At 33.1% G+C, this 17,039-nt stretch overlaps 1 protein-coding gene across 6 annotated transcripts in view; it reads right to left on the reverse strand.

Annotated features, from left to right (window-relative positions):
* Positions 1 to 9,620, reverse strand: part of LOC127709319 (uncharacterized) — a 143,684-nt gene extending 134,064 nt beyond the window's left edge. For all 6 annotated transcript variants that reach the window (XM_052214789.1, XM_052214788.1, XM_052214781.1 and 3 more), the window contains exon 1: positions 9,551 to 9,620. In XM_052214789.1, coding sequence (XP_052070749.1) covers positions 9,551 to 9,602 — 52 coding nt within the window. In that variant the 5' untranslated portion in view covers positions 9,603 to 9,620. The remainder of the gene's footprint in view (positions 1 to 9,550) is intronic.
* Positions 9,621 to 17,039: the final 7,419 nt, after the last annotated feature.

Below are 17,039 nucleotides of genomic sequence, written 5' to 3' on the forward strand. Positions count from 1 at the left end.
CGAGAATTTAAATGAGTTGGGTCACCTCCGTGCTGCCAAATTTGAGCTGCAGCTATATATATATATATATATGAAAACAAATAAGGCTGAAAATGCACCAAATATTTATATTCAATATGAATATTCACATTTTGTCTATTACAACAACAAATTGTTCAAAAATGTTCTCCATAGTATCCTACCGGTTTCACTGTTTAACAGATCTTCAAGGATATGGTTGCTGGCGACGTCGTCAGGTTTAGTCCTGAACGTCATAATATAGCACAACGTAGGTACTTAAAACGAAAGTGAAAGTACATAATTATAAAGAAATGCCTTCCAGATTCTCATTAAACTTGCGGAAAAGATGGTATACCGCAAACATGAGGTGCAAAACTTTGTACACCATATCCGGATTTCGACAATTAATGTCTCTTCAGTGATGTTAGGAATCGAAACGGTATTTGGAAGGCCATAAAATTTACCTCAATTTAGGATAGACTCTTAAATTTTGAAAGAGTCAAAAAATTTGATCTGGAGAAAGTTCATTCGTCGTTAAGTTTATTAATTTTGGTATTGGTTGTTCCGGGGGTTCCATCTCGTGTCTTGATATCGCTGGCCCAGATCATATATAGATACATATATAAGTACGTCTGAACCAGTGACAACTCTACGACAGATTTTATCCATCAGATCACCAGTGATGGTGATACAAGGCTGAAAACACATTCTGTATATATAATTCATCTAAATAACAGACCAACAATGTTAGATCTGTAAATTTGCGGAAACAATTTTTTGTTCTTCCTTGGTCGGGATTCGAACTCATGCTACTGAGATATCGTGGCATCAAATCGCCTTGCACTATGGCCGGCGCGCTAGACCACTCGACCACCTAGGCTAGACAAAAATCAAGCTTTTGGTGGCCGGGCATTACCTTTCCTCGTCAGTTTGTATCTACATGTAGCGTCGTAACACAGTACATGATATTTAAGGTATGAAGATGGAATATTACAGATCATCTGAATTATCTATCGTAGAGGATCTTACAAATTAATGTAGGATGTAGTCACAGAATTTATTATAAAAGGACGTCTGAACCTGTGACAACTCTACGACAGATTTTATCCATCGGATCACCAGTGATGGTGATACAAGGCTGAAAACACATTCTGTATATATAATTCGTCTAAATAACAGTCCAACAATGTTAGATCTGTAAATTTGCGGAAGCAAATGTTTGTTCTTCCCTGGCCGGGATTCTAACTCAGTAGCATGAGTTCGAATCCCGGCCAGGGAAGAACAAAAATTTATAGTGTCTAAAAATAGCAACAATCAACATTCAATCTATCTAGGCGTGGATCAGTTTGTAAATAAACTGATGCAGTTACTACATTAAATTATATAAGTGCCTAAGAATGTAGCTTTAACACACAAATGAGTCTTATAAAATTAGTTGTTATATTTTATATTATTCACGCAATATTTCGCTAAACAAATTAGCTTCATCAGGCGCGTGCAGCCAACCAGGTAAAAGTTAGAGGCTGTAAAGAAATTTTTGCAGCTCAATGTAAAATGTCTAGAAAAATATTTTTGCCGCTTATTGTACATAGGAATTCTGAAATCAAAACAAATAGTTGTTTAAGTTAAATAGAATGAAGTTCAGGATTTATTCCTTTGGTTTTAGATATAACTGCTTTTCATCTCTCTCATTAAGTCCATCGGGTTCAAGAGTAACTAGCTGATGCATCCAGAACATTTCTCTCTGTTTTCTCCTTTGGGAGTCCCAATTTTGGTTTACCTCAATTATTTGAAAGTTGATATTTTCAAAATTATGCCCTGTTCTTAAGAGGTGTCTCGTAATTGGACAGTTTCTTCCTTTTGTATAAAAATACCGGTGATTGTTAAGTCTGATGTTGAATTTACTTTCTGTTTCACCAACATCCTGCAGCTTGCAAGTTCCACAAGTAAGAATATAAATACTATTTTCCGTTTTGCAATTAGATGTAACATAGATGTGGTATCGCTGCTTTGTTACTGTGCTGCTGAAAGAGTCGTCAGTGTTGGCGACTTTACAGCACTTACAATTGGTTCTTCCGCATTGTTTGTAACACCTAATTTTAGAAGTCTCTTGTTTCTTTACTTTAGCAGTGACAAGTATGTCTTTGAGATTTTTGGGTCTGCGATAGGCAATAACAGGAGGTGATGGAAAAGTTTCTTTTAAGGAAGAGTCATTTTTGATAAGACGCCAGTGCTTGCGGATAGTAGATGAACTATTTGTCAAATCGGGATGGAAGGTCACAACAAACGGAATTCTATCTGCGCGGGTCGTCTTATCTTTGTATTCCATGAGGATATCTCGATCTTTTCCTTGAGCTTTATCAAAAGCGTCTGTGATGTTTTTTGTTTTGTTTCCTCTTGATTTTAGTTGTAGTTGAGTTTGGATTACGAGGAGCAAATTCGCTTTAGTCTGATGGCTTGACTGTAAGGTATGCTCCTGGAGCAGTGTTTCGGGTGACAACTTTTTGGAGAAAGGAACTGGTGTTTATCAGTTTTCTTTGTGTGGAGATCAGTTGTCATGACCCCGTTTTTTACAAATGTGGTGGTGTCGAGAAAAGCAATTTTCTCGCTTGAAAATTCAGATGTAAATTTAATTGAATGATGGAACTGATAACAATGATCTAAGAAATCTTGTAAATGTTCTGCAGTATCGTTCCATTTCATGTCAATATCATCAATAAAACGGAGCCATGACAAGGGTTTGTATGGCACACTCAAAAGGATGCGTTCTTCAAGATCCCCCATAAGAATGTTGGCAAAAGAAGGTGCCATTTTTATTCCCATACTAGTTTCGTCAATCTGTAAAAATTGCCTGTCGTTGAATACAAAATTGTTATTTTCAAGCACTAGCTTGAGCAATTGAACTAGACAGTTAGTTAGTGGATGTTTATCCTTTCTACTGTTCCATACTTTTTCACACGCGGCTATTCCTTCATCTTTTGGAATATTTGTGTATAAAGCTTAAGAACACACATCCATCGAAACCAAAATTGTGTCATTAGGTAAAGGACTTAAGGAATTCATTTTCTTCAAATAGTCAGTTGTATCTTGAATATGAGATGGCAGTTTACAGCCTCTAACTTTTACCTGGTTGGCTGCACGCGCCTGATGAAGCTAATTTGTTTAGCGAAATATTGTGTGAATAATATAAAATATAACAACTAATTTTATATCACTCATCAGTGTGTTAAAGTTACATTCTTAGGCACTTATATATATTTATATCAGTCTAAATTGAAAACAACGTTCAAACCTATGATTGCGTTGGATAAAAACCGCAATTTTTATACGTATGCATGCAAAACAAATTTCTTGTTAGAGGGGTCTAAATACAGCACAAACAACATTTACCAAAAGACCACAAAAGTGAAAAAGTATATTTTAACAAAACGCATTTGACTAACAGGTCGAACAACAAATGTTCTTAAACCCTGCTGACTGCCATTGGCGATTGCCAAATAAATAGATCACCAGGTGTAATAAATGGATCTTTAATTATAAATTTAATACAAAAAAAAAATAATAAACTTGCGGAAAAGATGGTATACTGCAAACAATAGGTGCAAACATTTTTGTACACCATATCCGGATTTCAGATAACAGATATCCTTCATCCAAGCACCCAAAATTATCCAAGATCTTTCCGAAACCTCCTGTCTTAGCTTTTCGGAGACCACCAAGTCTGAAAGACTTATTTGTGAGAGCTGACGTCTCCTCTAATAAAAGCGGTTCAACTGCAGGATGGTGCAAGTCGTGTGGTAACAGACGATGTCTGACTTGCCAACAAATACTGAATACTCAAACATTTACTTGCCACTCCACTTGGTCTGTGTACACTATATTTTGCAATGTAACTTGCAAAACCCAGACTGTGGTATATCTTCTTCAGTGTCGATGTGGCATGCAGTACGTTGGCGAGACAGAACAGCCATTCAACAAACGCATGAATGGCCATCGAAGTGACTACACCTGCAAGCCCGACCTCCCTGTAAGTTGTCATTTGAGATCACATGTGCACGCCTAAGCTGATCTCAAAAACCTTACCATCACAATCATAGATAAGATTGGATAAGAAAGCTAAGGACGGTTTCCTCAGATGGCATAAATGAAAAAAAACATAGAATGAGTCACTCATTTTCCTTACTATCAATCATTTTCCTACCATCACTTGTTTCCAGTAACTCAGGCTTCCGTACTGGAATCTTACAGTTTTAAGGAATTTTTTAATTATACCAGTTTAAATTACAGGGTTCTATTCATTTTGGAGGGATGTATAAGTACGCATTCACGTTCAATTATTTAACCTTAGTCAAAATTTATTATTATTTTTTAAATCATTATCAAACTGCTATAAATACGCAGCCTCTGTTTTAATTACTCTACCGTTGTCAAATTTGAAATATTATACTAGCTTGGATCGGTCAGTGCTGTTTATTGGGAATGTATTTCCACGCAATCGTTGTTATAACATCTTAACTGTCGTCACCTTTGAAATTTTAGAGTTGTACCAGTTCATTTCGCATATAACTAATTTTATTTGAAGCATATCGTTGCAGTCTCTGTTGTAAATAGCTACATAACCTACGATCTGTTTAAAATTTTTTTTAGAATTGTACCAGCGTCTCTGTGATATTCAGTTTTGACTGTTTTATTGTATAAATTTCAAGATTGTTATAGTTTTATAATCAGACTAGATTGGTATGATTCATTTTACATCGTGATCATACTGATGAAGGATACCTGTTATCCGAAATATTTAACATTTGTTCATTTTATTATTATTTTTTGGTGATATTGTACCCTTTTAGACTTGCTATATATATATATATATATATATATATATATATATATATATATATATATATAAACAAGTCTAAATTGAAAACAACGTTCAAACCTATGATTGCGTTGGATAAAAACCGCAATTTTTATACGTGTGCATGCAAAACAAATTTCTTGTTAGAGGGGTCTAAATACAGCACAAACAACATTTTCCAAAAGACCAAAAAAAGTGAAAAAGTATATTTTAACAAAACGCATTTGACTAACAGGTCGAACAACAAATGTTCTTAAACCCTGCTGACTGCCATGGCGATTGCTAAATAAACGGATCACCGATGTAATAAATGGATCTTAATTATAAATTTAATACTAAACAGAAAACAATAAACTTGCGGAAAAGATGATATACCGCACCCAAAAGGTGCAAAGGTTTTTGTACACCATATCCGAATTTCGACAATTTATGTCTCTTCAGTGATGTTAGGAATCGAAACGGTATTTGGAAAGCCATACAATTTACCTCAATTTAGGATAGACTCTTGAATTTTGAGGAGTCAAAATATGATGAAAAATATATAAACCCGAAGGCAAATATAATACAAGCCCAAACGAAAAAATATAAACAAGTCTAAATTGAAAACAACGTTCAAACCTATGATTGCGTTGGATAAAAACCGCAATTTGTATACGTGTGCATGCAAAACATATTTCTTGTTAGAGGGGTCTAAATACAGCACAAACAACATTTTCCAAAAGACCAAAAAAAGTGAAAAAGTATATTTTAACAAAACGCATTTGACTTGCAGATCGAACAACAACTGTTCTTAAACCCTGCTGACTGCCATTGGCGATTGCCAAATAAACGGATCACCGATGTAATAAATGGATCTTAATAATAAATTTAATACTAAACAGAAAACAATAAACTTGCGGAAATGTTGATATACCGCAAACAAAAGGTGCAAAGGTTTTTGTACACCATATCCGGATTTCGACAATTTATGTCTCTTCAGTGATGTTAGGAATCGCAACGGTATTTGGAAAGCCATACAATTTACCTCAATTTAGGATAGACTCTTGAATTTTGAGGAGTCAAAATAGGATGAACGGATCATATAAACCCGAAGGCAAATATAATACAAGCCCAAACGAAAAAATATAAACAAGTCTAAATTGAAAACAACGTTCAAACCTATGATTGCGTTGGATAAAAACCGCAATTTTTATACGTGTGCATGCAAAACAAATTTCTTGTTAGAGGGGTCTAAATACAGCACAAACAACATTTTCCAAAAGACCAAAAAAAGTGAAAAAGTATATTTTAACAAAACGCATTTGACTAACAGGTCGAACAACAAATGTTCTTAAACCCTGCTGACTGCCATTTGCGATTGCTAAATAAACGGATCACCGATGTAATAAATGGATCTTAATTATAAATTTGATACTAAACAGAAAACAATAATCTTGCGGAAAAGATGATATACCGCAAACAGAAGGTGCAAAGGTTTTTGTACACCATATCCGAATTTCAACAATTTATGTCTCTTCAGTGATGTTAGGAATCGAAACGGTATTTGGAAAGCCATACAATTTACCTCAATTTAGGATAGACTCTTGAATGTTGAGAAGTCAAAATAGGATGAAAAATATATAAACCCGAAGGCAAATATAATACAAGCCCAAACGAAAAAATATAAACAAGTCTAAATTGAAAACAACATTCAAACCTATGATTGAGTTGGATAAAAACCGCAATTTGTATACGTGTGCATGCAAAACAAATTTCTTGTTAGAGGGGTCTAAATACAGCACAAACAACATTTTCCAAAAGACCAAAAAAAAGTGTAAAAGTATATTTTAACAAAACGCATTTGACTAACAGGTCGAACAACAAATGTTCTTAAACCCTGCTGACTGCCATTGGGGATTGCCAAATAAACGGATCACCGATGTAATAAATGGATCTTAATTATAAATTTAATACTAAACAGAAAACAATAAACGTGCGGAAAATATGATATACCGCAAACAAAAGGTGCAAAGGTTTTTGTACACCATATCCGGATTTCGACAATTTATGTCTCTTTAGTGATATTAGGAATCGAAACGGTATTTGGAAAGCCATACAATTTACCTCAATTTAGGATAGACTTTTGAATATTGAGGAGTCAAAATAGGATGAACGGATCATATAAACCCGAAGGCAAATATAATACAAGCCCAAACGAAAAAATATAAACAAGTCTAAATTGAAAACAACGTTCAAACCTATGATTGCGTTGGATAAAAACCGCAATTTTTATACGTGTGCATGCAAAACAAATTTCTTGTTAGAGGGGTCTAAATACAGCACAAACAACATTTTCCAAAAGCCTAAAAAAAGTGAAAAAGTATATTTTAACAAAACGCATTTGACTAACAGGTCGAACAACAACTGTTCTTAAACCCTGCTGACTGCCATTGGCGATTGCCAAATAAACGGATTACCGATGTAATAAATGGATCTTAATTATAAATTTAATACTAAACAGAAAACAATAAACTTGCGGAAAAGATGATATACCGCAAACAAAAGGTGCAAAGGTTTTTGTACACCATATCCAGATTTCGACAATTTATGTCTCTTCAGTGATGTTAGGAATCGATACGGTATTTGTAAAGCCATACAACTTACCTCAATTTAGGATAGACTCTTGAATTTTGAGGAGTCAAAATAGGATGAACGGATCATATAAACCCGTAGCAAATATAATACAAGCCCAAACGAAAAAATATAAACAAGTCTAAATTGAAAACAACGTTCAAACCTATGATTGCGTTGGATAAAAACCGCAATTTTTATACGTGTGCATGCAAAACAAATTTCTTGTTAGAGGGGTCTAAATACAGCACAAACAACATTTTCCAAAAGACCAAAAAAGGTGAAAAAGTATATTTTAACAAAACGCATTTGACTAACAGGTCGAACAACAAATGTTCTTAAACCCTGCTGACTGCCATTGGCGATTGCTAAATAAACGGATCACCGATGTAATAAATGGATCTTAATTATAAATTTAATACTAAACAGAAAACAATAAACTTGCGGAAAAGATGATATACCGCAAACAAAAGTTGCAAAGGTTTTTGTACACCATATCCGAATTTCGACAATTTATGTCTCTTCAGTGATGTTAGGAATCGAAACGGTATTTGGAAAGCCATACAATTTACCTCAATTTAGGATAGACTCTTGAATTTTGAGGAGTCAAAATAGGATGAAAAATATATAAACCCGAAGGCAAATATAATACAAGCCCAAACGAAAAAATATAAACAAGTCTAAATTGAAAACAACGTTCAAACCTATGATTGCGTTGGATAAAAACCGCAATTTTTATACGTGTGCATGCAAAACAAATTTCTTGTTAGAGGGGTCTAAATACAGCACAAACAACATTTTCCAAAAGACCAAAAAAAGTGAAAAAGTATATTTTAACAAAACGCATTTGACTAACAGGTCGAACAACAACTGTTCTTAAACCCTGCTGACTGCCATTGGCGATTGCCAAATAAACGGATTACCGATGTAATAAATGGATCTTAATTATAAATTTAATACTAAACAGAAAACAATAAACTTGCGGAAAAGATGATATACCGCAAACAAAAGGTGCAAAGGTTTTTGTACACCATATCCAGATTTCGACAATTTATGTCTCTTCAGTGATGTTAGGAATCGATACGGTATTTGTAAAGCCATACAACTTACCTCAATTTAGGATAGACTCTTGAATTTTGAGGAGTCAAAATAGGATGAACGGATCATATAAACCCGTAGCAAATATAATACAAGCCCAAACGAAAAAATATAAACAAGTCTAAATTGAAAACAACGTTCAAACCTATGATTGCGTTGGATAAAAACCGCAATTTTTATACGTGTGCATGCAAAACAAATTTCTTGTTAGAGGGGTCTAAATACAGCACAAACAACATTTTCAAAAAGACCAAAAAATTGAAAAAGTATATTTTAACAAAACGCATTTGACTATATATATATATATAGATTCATATATATATAGAGAGAGAGAGAGAGAGAGAGAGAGAGAGAGAGAGAGAGAGAGAGGATATATCTCCATTTTAAGGAGGTCCGTACTCCATGGCTAGCATTTCCTTTATGATATTTTGAAAGTTATTGAGAATCGCTGCTTATATTGAAGCTATTGTTTCAGTAGTTCGATAGTAAAGCTGAAGATGTTTTGTTGGAGAAATACAGATATTCTGGAATATCTGTGTTACAGAGATCATCACAAGTATGTTTCAGTTATCATAAGCAATAATCCCGTCCTCCTTACCACAAGTTTTCATCTGTCATTAACAACACGAAGGGTGCATCTACCAAAGCAATATTTACCTACCTGTTTCAAGAACTAAATTGATCCCGTTGTGTTGGTTGGACTCATGTCGAATATTACGTATTTTTGTGTTTACAACTGTGTTGTTTGTTCTTGATGTATTTATGGATTTTGATTGCACCATACTCTCTTTCTTTTTCTCTGTTATAACTGTTGTTTTACAGCAGTTGATCAGGTTTAAGAAAAAAACGTCAACATTTAAAATTGATGAGTTATTGCTAATTTGGCAAATAACCCACTGCAAAGCAGCAAGCATATTAGAGAAATGTATGTCATTATCAATAAAAGTTTATATTTTTATACATGAAATGATTGAATGAATAACTTACTAGAAACTGAGATTAAAATGAGCAAAATATATAGCTGCATTATATCATTCATTTCTGTTAAATGAATGACTATATTTTGATGAAGTTTATTTTAATAATTTCCTTACATGACTTCATATATGACCTCATTGCGCCGGAAAAAGCAATTACAATTAAATTTGGTAAAGCAAATGTTTATCACTAGAACTCAAATTTTGAGTGACAAGATGGGTGGTTACATTAAAATAAAAACCTTTTTAACAATTCGTAGTGTCAATGGTTTCCTTTAACCAGATAATTTTTTTAGTTAAAATATTAAATGCATTTTGATTTTTCTTTCAAACGTTTGAGACTATCTTATTCGTTCGTGATGCCATTTAGTTCAGAAACACATGCTGTTCAAAATACGTAAAAGTTACCGTAATCAACCTTTATATACTACCACTTGATGGCTTTTGCTTGTGGCGGACTGTCTCTAGTGGGAAAATCTGCTTCCTGAATAGTTCGTCATTGCTTACATGATAAAAATGATACTTTTAGTTTGAGTAATATGGAGATGAACTGAGACTAGACCCCGTCCGACAGGTTGATCAAAAGATTAAGATGATGCTTAGACGCATTTTTTTAAACATAACCTTCGCAAGTACGAAAAGAAATTAGCATCTTGCTTAGTTCTTCAATTTCACTTTCTGGTATATTGATAATGTCTTATAACTCAATAATCCATATTTCAATGAGTTCGTGTTTTTCAATTATCCCAGTGAACTTAAGAATAAGGATAAACTACTAAAGCTAGAAGAAGGTCTGCTTCAATCTTCATCTTTTCTTCTATAATGACACAGTTGGACAAACATAAAAACTTTCCAATTGTCAACTTCCTGTTTCTCCTTTGCCCCATCATACGTCATTTACACATATCAATTTTAGAATACGTTACGCTCGGGCATGTTTACAATTTATGGCGTTCATTAGATCTTTAAATATCAAAATAGTCGTCTAATCTGCACATTTACCGTTTGTGTGCCATCCCGATTGTGCCATGTGTGCTGTGTTTGCATTTGCATGGCAGGTGATACATGTATAGCAGTAAACGCATACCATGTCGACACACCAGGTTTCGTTCTTGTTTTGTGTCTTTTTGGAGTTCATTCGATTCTTTCAATTTTGTTTTTCTATCTTCTAAATAAGTTTATGAGATTGAACATCGATGAACTACTGTTGCTTCGAATTATAGTATTTTAACAATTGTCAAAAAGCATTTTTAATATTCTCAATTTTGTCAAAAATACATTGCGTCGAGTATATGTATTTTGTATATAATACATGTTCAATGTATTCATGTTTAACTGATAAATTCAACAACACTTACCGTTTATGATATTTTTTCGTTAAATAATCAAGAATTCTCTAAATATACTGCCGAAATTTACACAAAGGAACTTACTTTAGATGAATCAATTATTAACAGCAATAACGTCCTTTTCTAGATTTAGATATTTCAGTTTTACGATTTTTGTTTCCCTATTGTTAATTTTCCTTTTTTGGACAACTCGTTAGCTATGACCGTGTCTGTAATGACGTTTTGGATTTCAATGACCTTAATCTATGTATTACTAGCAAATTATAAAGTCAGGAATTTCGTTACCACAAATTACTTAAAACCTTTTACTAAATTATTCCATAGATACAAAGATTGAGTTTGCAAGATGGGCTGTACCTGTAAAAAACTTATTTCAAACGGAATAGCATATCCTAATTCTTACGGGAATGTTGTTTACCGAGCCGTAAAATTTAGATACGATCCGGGTAAACTTATCAGTCCTTTAAATAAACTTATTCATCAATGTAATTAGAACTTTGAATATTGTTTTATTGGTATAAATATTGATTTTGAATAAATCTAGTATAGCTGTATTTGTGTGAAAAAAAATATACACTTTATTTATTTCGGTGAAAATTATAGAATGTTCAGTCAATTAAAATATGTCTCGTCCCAAATTCCAATGGTTGCACATGTATCAGACACGGCAAAAAGTTAAAGAGAGCATTAATGATAAAAAAAATCTATTGCAAGGAATGAAAAAAAAAATCTACTTTCTGGGTAAATTTTGACATTAATACAGATCAGGCAAAAATTGTCGAATCAGCAATGTTCTTCCCAAGGGTTGGAATTTAAGGACTGTTCTTATTCTAGTTTAATGGAATTATTTACGGAATGATCTTATTCTAGTTGCCATAAATCAATTTGTGTATTAGATAAATTAACAAATTAAATAGGTAAAAACCAAAATTAATCAATTTAGTGTAGATCTTATATATACCAGTTAAGGTGGTACGGTAATATTTCCTGGACCATAGGGATAATGAAAGCATTTTTAGAATTTTCTCATTTTCTAACACTGATCCAGAACCTACATACACAGTTAACTGAAATACTTTCATTAAAATATTAAGAAATAAATTTGAATATGTATCATGACCGTTTACTTTTTCTGCTATCTTTATATCTTTATACCACTATTGCTTTTATGTCTTTTATCATGCAGTGAATACGAAATTTTAGAAAGTTCTCATTTTCAACTATATGTAAAATTATTTCATATCTTCTACACCTAACTCATCCCTCAGACTGGGAAAATATGTTCAGAAGATGTTGAATTTCTGTGCAATCACAGTGTTCAGATATATTATCCTAATTAGGGTACACAAACTAGCAATCTAGTTCCCGGAAAGTAAATACTACCGTGTCACCTGTAAATGTTGCGCTTATTCATGCACACACAAAGAAAACGATAACACATCTATCATGGAATAGTTACTTTTACACGTTACTTTACATATGATATCATCTTGCCAGGTTTCGTAAATTGAAATAAAACGATATAAATTCCTTGCGTCTGAAAGTCTTTTTTTGGAAGCTCTTTCATCTTGATCGCTCAAAACCAAATATGTGATAACCAAAACTGCTGTATTACCGGATTACACATGTTACACAAGAAGCTTTATGACAAAAGGAGCATACAAAGTATTGCCAAGTTATTTTAAGATCAACCTTGCCTCAGGGATTTGAAACCTTAATTTCTTAATAATTTCTAAATTGATGAACTGAGAAGAAAAGTTTAAATGATGTCAGTACCGATGCACTGACTACTGATGTGATGATCCCACCAGCAGTGGAATCGCTGCGTCCGAAGGATGTTTTGAATTGACCTTCATCAAAAACACTCACTAAAGTTTAAAAGCCACGAATTATTCAATTTTTGAATATTTGAAGAGCTATATGACGAAAAGGGTAAATAACAAAAAAAAAACTTACATGACGTATTTTGACATCCAAATAAATATGTTGCATTGCAGTCACGGATCATAAACTTGCTTTTGTCTTTGCATTGGTTGTTGTGAGACACTCTTTTTCTATATACGTTTTTGTTGACTCTATGTTTAAATTTGCAAATAAAAAATGTACAGCTGTTGATGAACAACTTCAATTAATTTTCAATGATGTTGTAGACTTTCAGTATCGAGTAAAATTGATAAAATTATAAAAGTAAGACAAAAATGAAATTAAAGTAGTAAATATAAATCTGCAATCATATTAATGAATACCTTCAACAAATGTAAACACCATAGCTGGTTGACCGGAACTACAGGGAGTCCAGCTGGCATTGGTACATATTGTCCTGCGGTCATTTATATCACCATTAATTTCAGGTTTATTAGTGAGGCAGTAGCATCTAGAGCTCTGAAAAGATTAATATAATATATACAATGGAGAAGACAAAACTTCTTTCAATGTCTAAATTTAAAAAATAAAATGAAACACGATTGGTTGTGAAAGAAAGAAAATAACTTCATTGGATAGTCATAGAACAATGGATAATAGATACCACTCTTAAAGATTTTAAGACGCCATCAATAGTTGGTTAATTGTTATGGAATATCTGTTTCACAGATGACAACGGACATGTTCCAATTGTCGTAACTATAATCCCGTCTCACTTTCCCCGAATGTGACTACCAAATTAGACTTATCACCGAATTTGTACTAAAATGAGCAACACGATGGGTGCCCCATGTGGAGCAGGATCAGCTTACCCTTGGCGGGGTGTGTACTGCTAAGTCTTTGGTTTTCTATGTTGTGTTTTGAGTACTGTTGTTTGTCTGTTAGTCTATTTCTTTTTTAGCCATGTCGTTGTCACTTTATTTTCCACTTATGATTTTTGAATGTCTATTTGGTATCTTTCGCCTCTCTTTTAAAGAAAATAGTTATTCAAAAAAACGAAATAAGTTATAATGTCGAATTCACTACATATTTAACGATTTATCAAAAAGTAATCTGCATTAATTTTCATGTCAAATGTATTTCTTCACTAGTTATCCATGATTTGACAATTATTTGTCTTGAATCTGAAACGGCATATAACATGAAGTTGATTACATATGATTCCATTATTCACTAGATGACATAATTTCGTATAAAAATTGTCACTTAAAATTCCAGATGTGGTTGCAAATATACCAGATTGGTTAATAATAGATAAAAAGGATAACAGGAATCGAACAAATACTGTACAGCACAAAATACCCTAACTTGTTTATTCTCGCAAACACTTCCTTTACCTTCTGGCGTTTGCATTTGAAAACTTACCTTAATGACAAAGTAGGTAGCAGATGAATAATCAGAGCAATGTCTAAAACAATCTTCAGCTGTTTTTTAGCATTAAAGAGATTCAACTGGTTTCTTACTTCCATTGGAAAGAACATAGTCTGACGGGAACAAGAAAATCAGTCATAGAAGTAACAGAGGGGGTTTTTCTAATTTCTTTGACATAATTATCTTCATTCGTAGAGATAATTTACTGATACAAGGAAGCTATTTAACCAAAGTTTCTTGATTATAATTTGAAGATTTTACGGACATGACACCTGACTTATCACATAATTGTTTTCTCTGATGCAGACAACATTCATTTTTTACAGATGGGTAGATTTAAAGATTCAACACAAGCAACACTTGTTATATTTTTTCAACACTACTTGTAAATATATATGTAGATGAGAAATTCTAATTAATTGAAAGTAATTCAGACTAAAATATGTCCATGAAATTTTTTCAGCCGAACTTAGTCTAACGGAATCCAATGTTAAAAGGTATCATAGTATGATATCGTACCTCGAACTCAAAATCTCCTATGTTCACAACGAGAAGTAAGAAACCTTTCCGTTTCTATTGTTAAACATGTTAAAGAGAGGCGAAGGTATATTCAAACTGATAAGTCGAAAACAAACTGACAGTTTTCAATATATTTGTGGTGATGTGATTTATGCTCCTTCATATTAGAGATTTCCAATAAAATGACATACGTACCCAACGCGACGTACGGACTAAATGGGACTGGTTATTGCCAACCAATGAATTTGGTTAAATACGCCGTTAAAGTTTTAACAAAGTATTTCAATACTTTTAAAATCGTACACTGGAATTGTCGTTCATATGAAATAATTTTAAGATGAGGAAACATGATAGAAATCATGCATTTTTATTTATCACGTGGTTCTCCAGATTCCCGCCTTAATTTTCAGTGACTTAAGATCACGTATAAACACACATATCACTTACCTATTTTACGATCGTTTTCAGTTATCTTTCATGGGTTTGAAAATTATTTTTCAATATACTTTGAAGATGAACGATCCATTTTTCTACAAAATGTATATTTGACATGATTATTTTTTCATCGTCCGTTCTTTCTTTCTTTCTCCATCTATTTATTTATATTTTTGTGGGGAAAACATTTTTTTAACAATTTGAAAAATGTCGAAATCAGTGTTTGTCAGCCTTTCTCTCTTGGTAAAAGTTAAAATTTGAGATAAAACTATCACTTCCATTCAAATTCTAAATAACCTTCTTTTCCATTTATTATACAATTTAAAGATACAAAATTTCCTATGTAGTTGTATTTTAAAAGGTGTTCTCGATTAAAAAAAGAGGGGCGAAAGATACCAGAGGGACATTCAAACTCATAAATCGAAAATAAACTGACTACGTCATGGATAAAAAAGAAAAAGACAAACAGACACACAATTGTACACAAAACACAACATAGAAAACTAAAGACTAAGCAATATGAACCCCATCAAAAACTGGGGGTGATCTCAGATTAAGGATTGTTCTGTGAATGCTTTACGACTTCAAATACGAAAGACGTTTGCAGGCAAAATATTTTATATCCCTTGAAGTACTTTTACTTATAGTAACTTATCTATTGTATTGTTAAGCAATTCATAGAGGGCTACCGAATTTGCTTTTGAAACAGAATCATTGAAATGAATGCGTTATAAGTTAGAAACATAGAAAAACATCAGATAATAAGATTTCAATGCACTATACAGTCAAAACGGCACGCTATTTTTTTCCTTTTTAATGTTTTTTATTCCCAATGCAGTGCAAAAGATCACGATTTTGCCCAACGCTTAAATATAAGTACCAACAGGATGTAGGACCATAAGTGCTTATTGCATACGTTGTTTGAATATGCATATTCAGGACTTTGATTATGAACCCGACTTTGTACTAGACCGACAGGCGTATCAAATTTTTGTAACTTGCTAGTTCACAAGATAGAAGTCCACAAGAAGTCATGTCACCCTATCTGGACGCATTATTTTAACTACGGACCGATCAATCTTTGCTCTTACTCTTAAATACCGCGTGCTTAGCAGAGATGCAGCCACTCTTTGATTTGAACCGGCCGAGGATCGAACCCAAGACCTCCCTCACTCAACTCACGGCGAACACGCTACCACAAGAACACATAGGCGGTTATGAATATATGGAAGATACACATATATGTCTATGTATATTCAAAAAAATTGAAACAAGAATATGTGGCCATAAGACACCATGCCCCCTTACAATATCACATTTCCAGGTTCAGTGAACCAATTTAATCCGAGTTAAACTCTACTTTGGTACATCATTTCAAAAGTCGGACGGATGGATGCACAGACCAAAAAACGTATTATTCCCTTATTATCATTAGTTGTTAATAAACAAAACTGAAATAAAAGATTCCATACATAAAAGAAAAACAAAGGATATGGGGTATCCAGGTAGTACATGCATAGCCAAAAAAAAAAACCAAAAAAGCAAAGGAACAGTCCGTTTTTATACGTATTTATATAAGTTAAACGCCAAACATTTCATAAAAACAATTTGTGAGCAATAAATAACGTTAACCTTCGCATATATTTCCACAGACTTTTCCTATAACCTATGCATTATTACAATTAAAGACAAGAAATCACTAAAAATAACTGATACAGTGAAGTGTAATCATATTTTTCTTAAAAATGCATCCTCATGAATTCCATTTGATAAAATTCTACGGAAAGATGACAAGTATCAGATATATGAATCAGTGATCTGAGTTTCTGCCTCCGACAAACGTATCTTGAAATAAATTTAGAAGTACGCTATAAAAAAGTCGTATACACCTTTTACATTCCA

Source organism: Mytilus californianus, unplaced genomic scaffold (genome assembly GCF_021869535.1).
Source record: "Mytilus californianus isolate M0D057914Y unplaced genomic scaffold, xbMytCali1.0.p SCAF_7, whole genome shotgun sequence".
In the NCBI taxonomy this organism is placed as follows: Eukaryota; Metazoa; Mollusca; class Bivalvia; order Mytilida; family Mytilidae; genus Mytilus; species Mytilus californianus.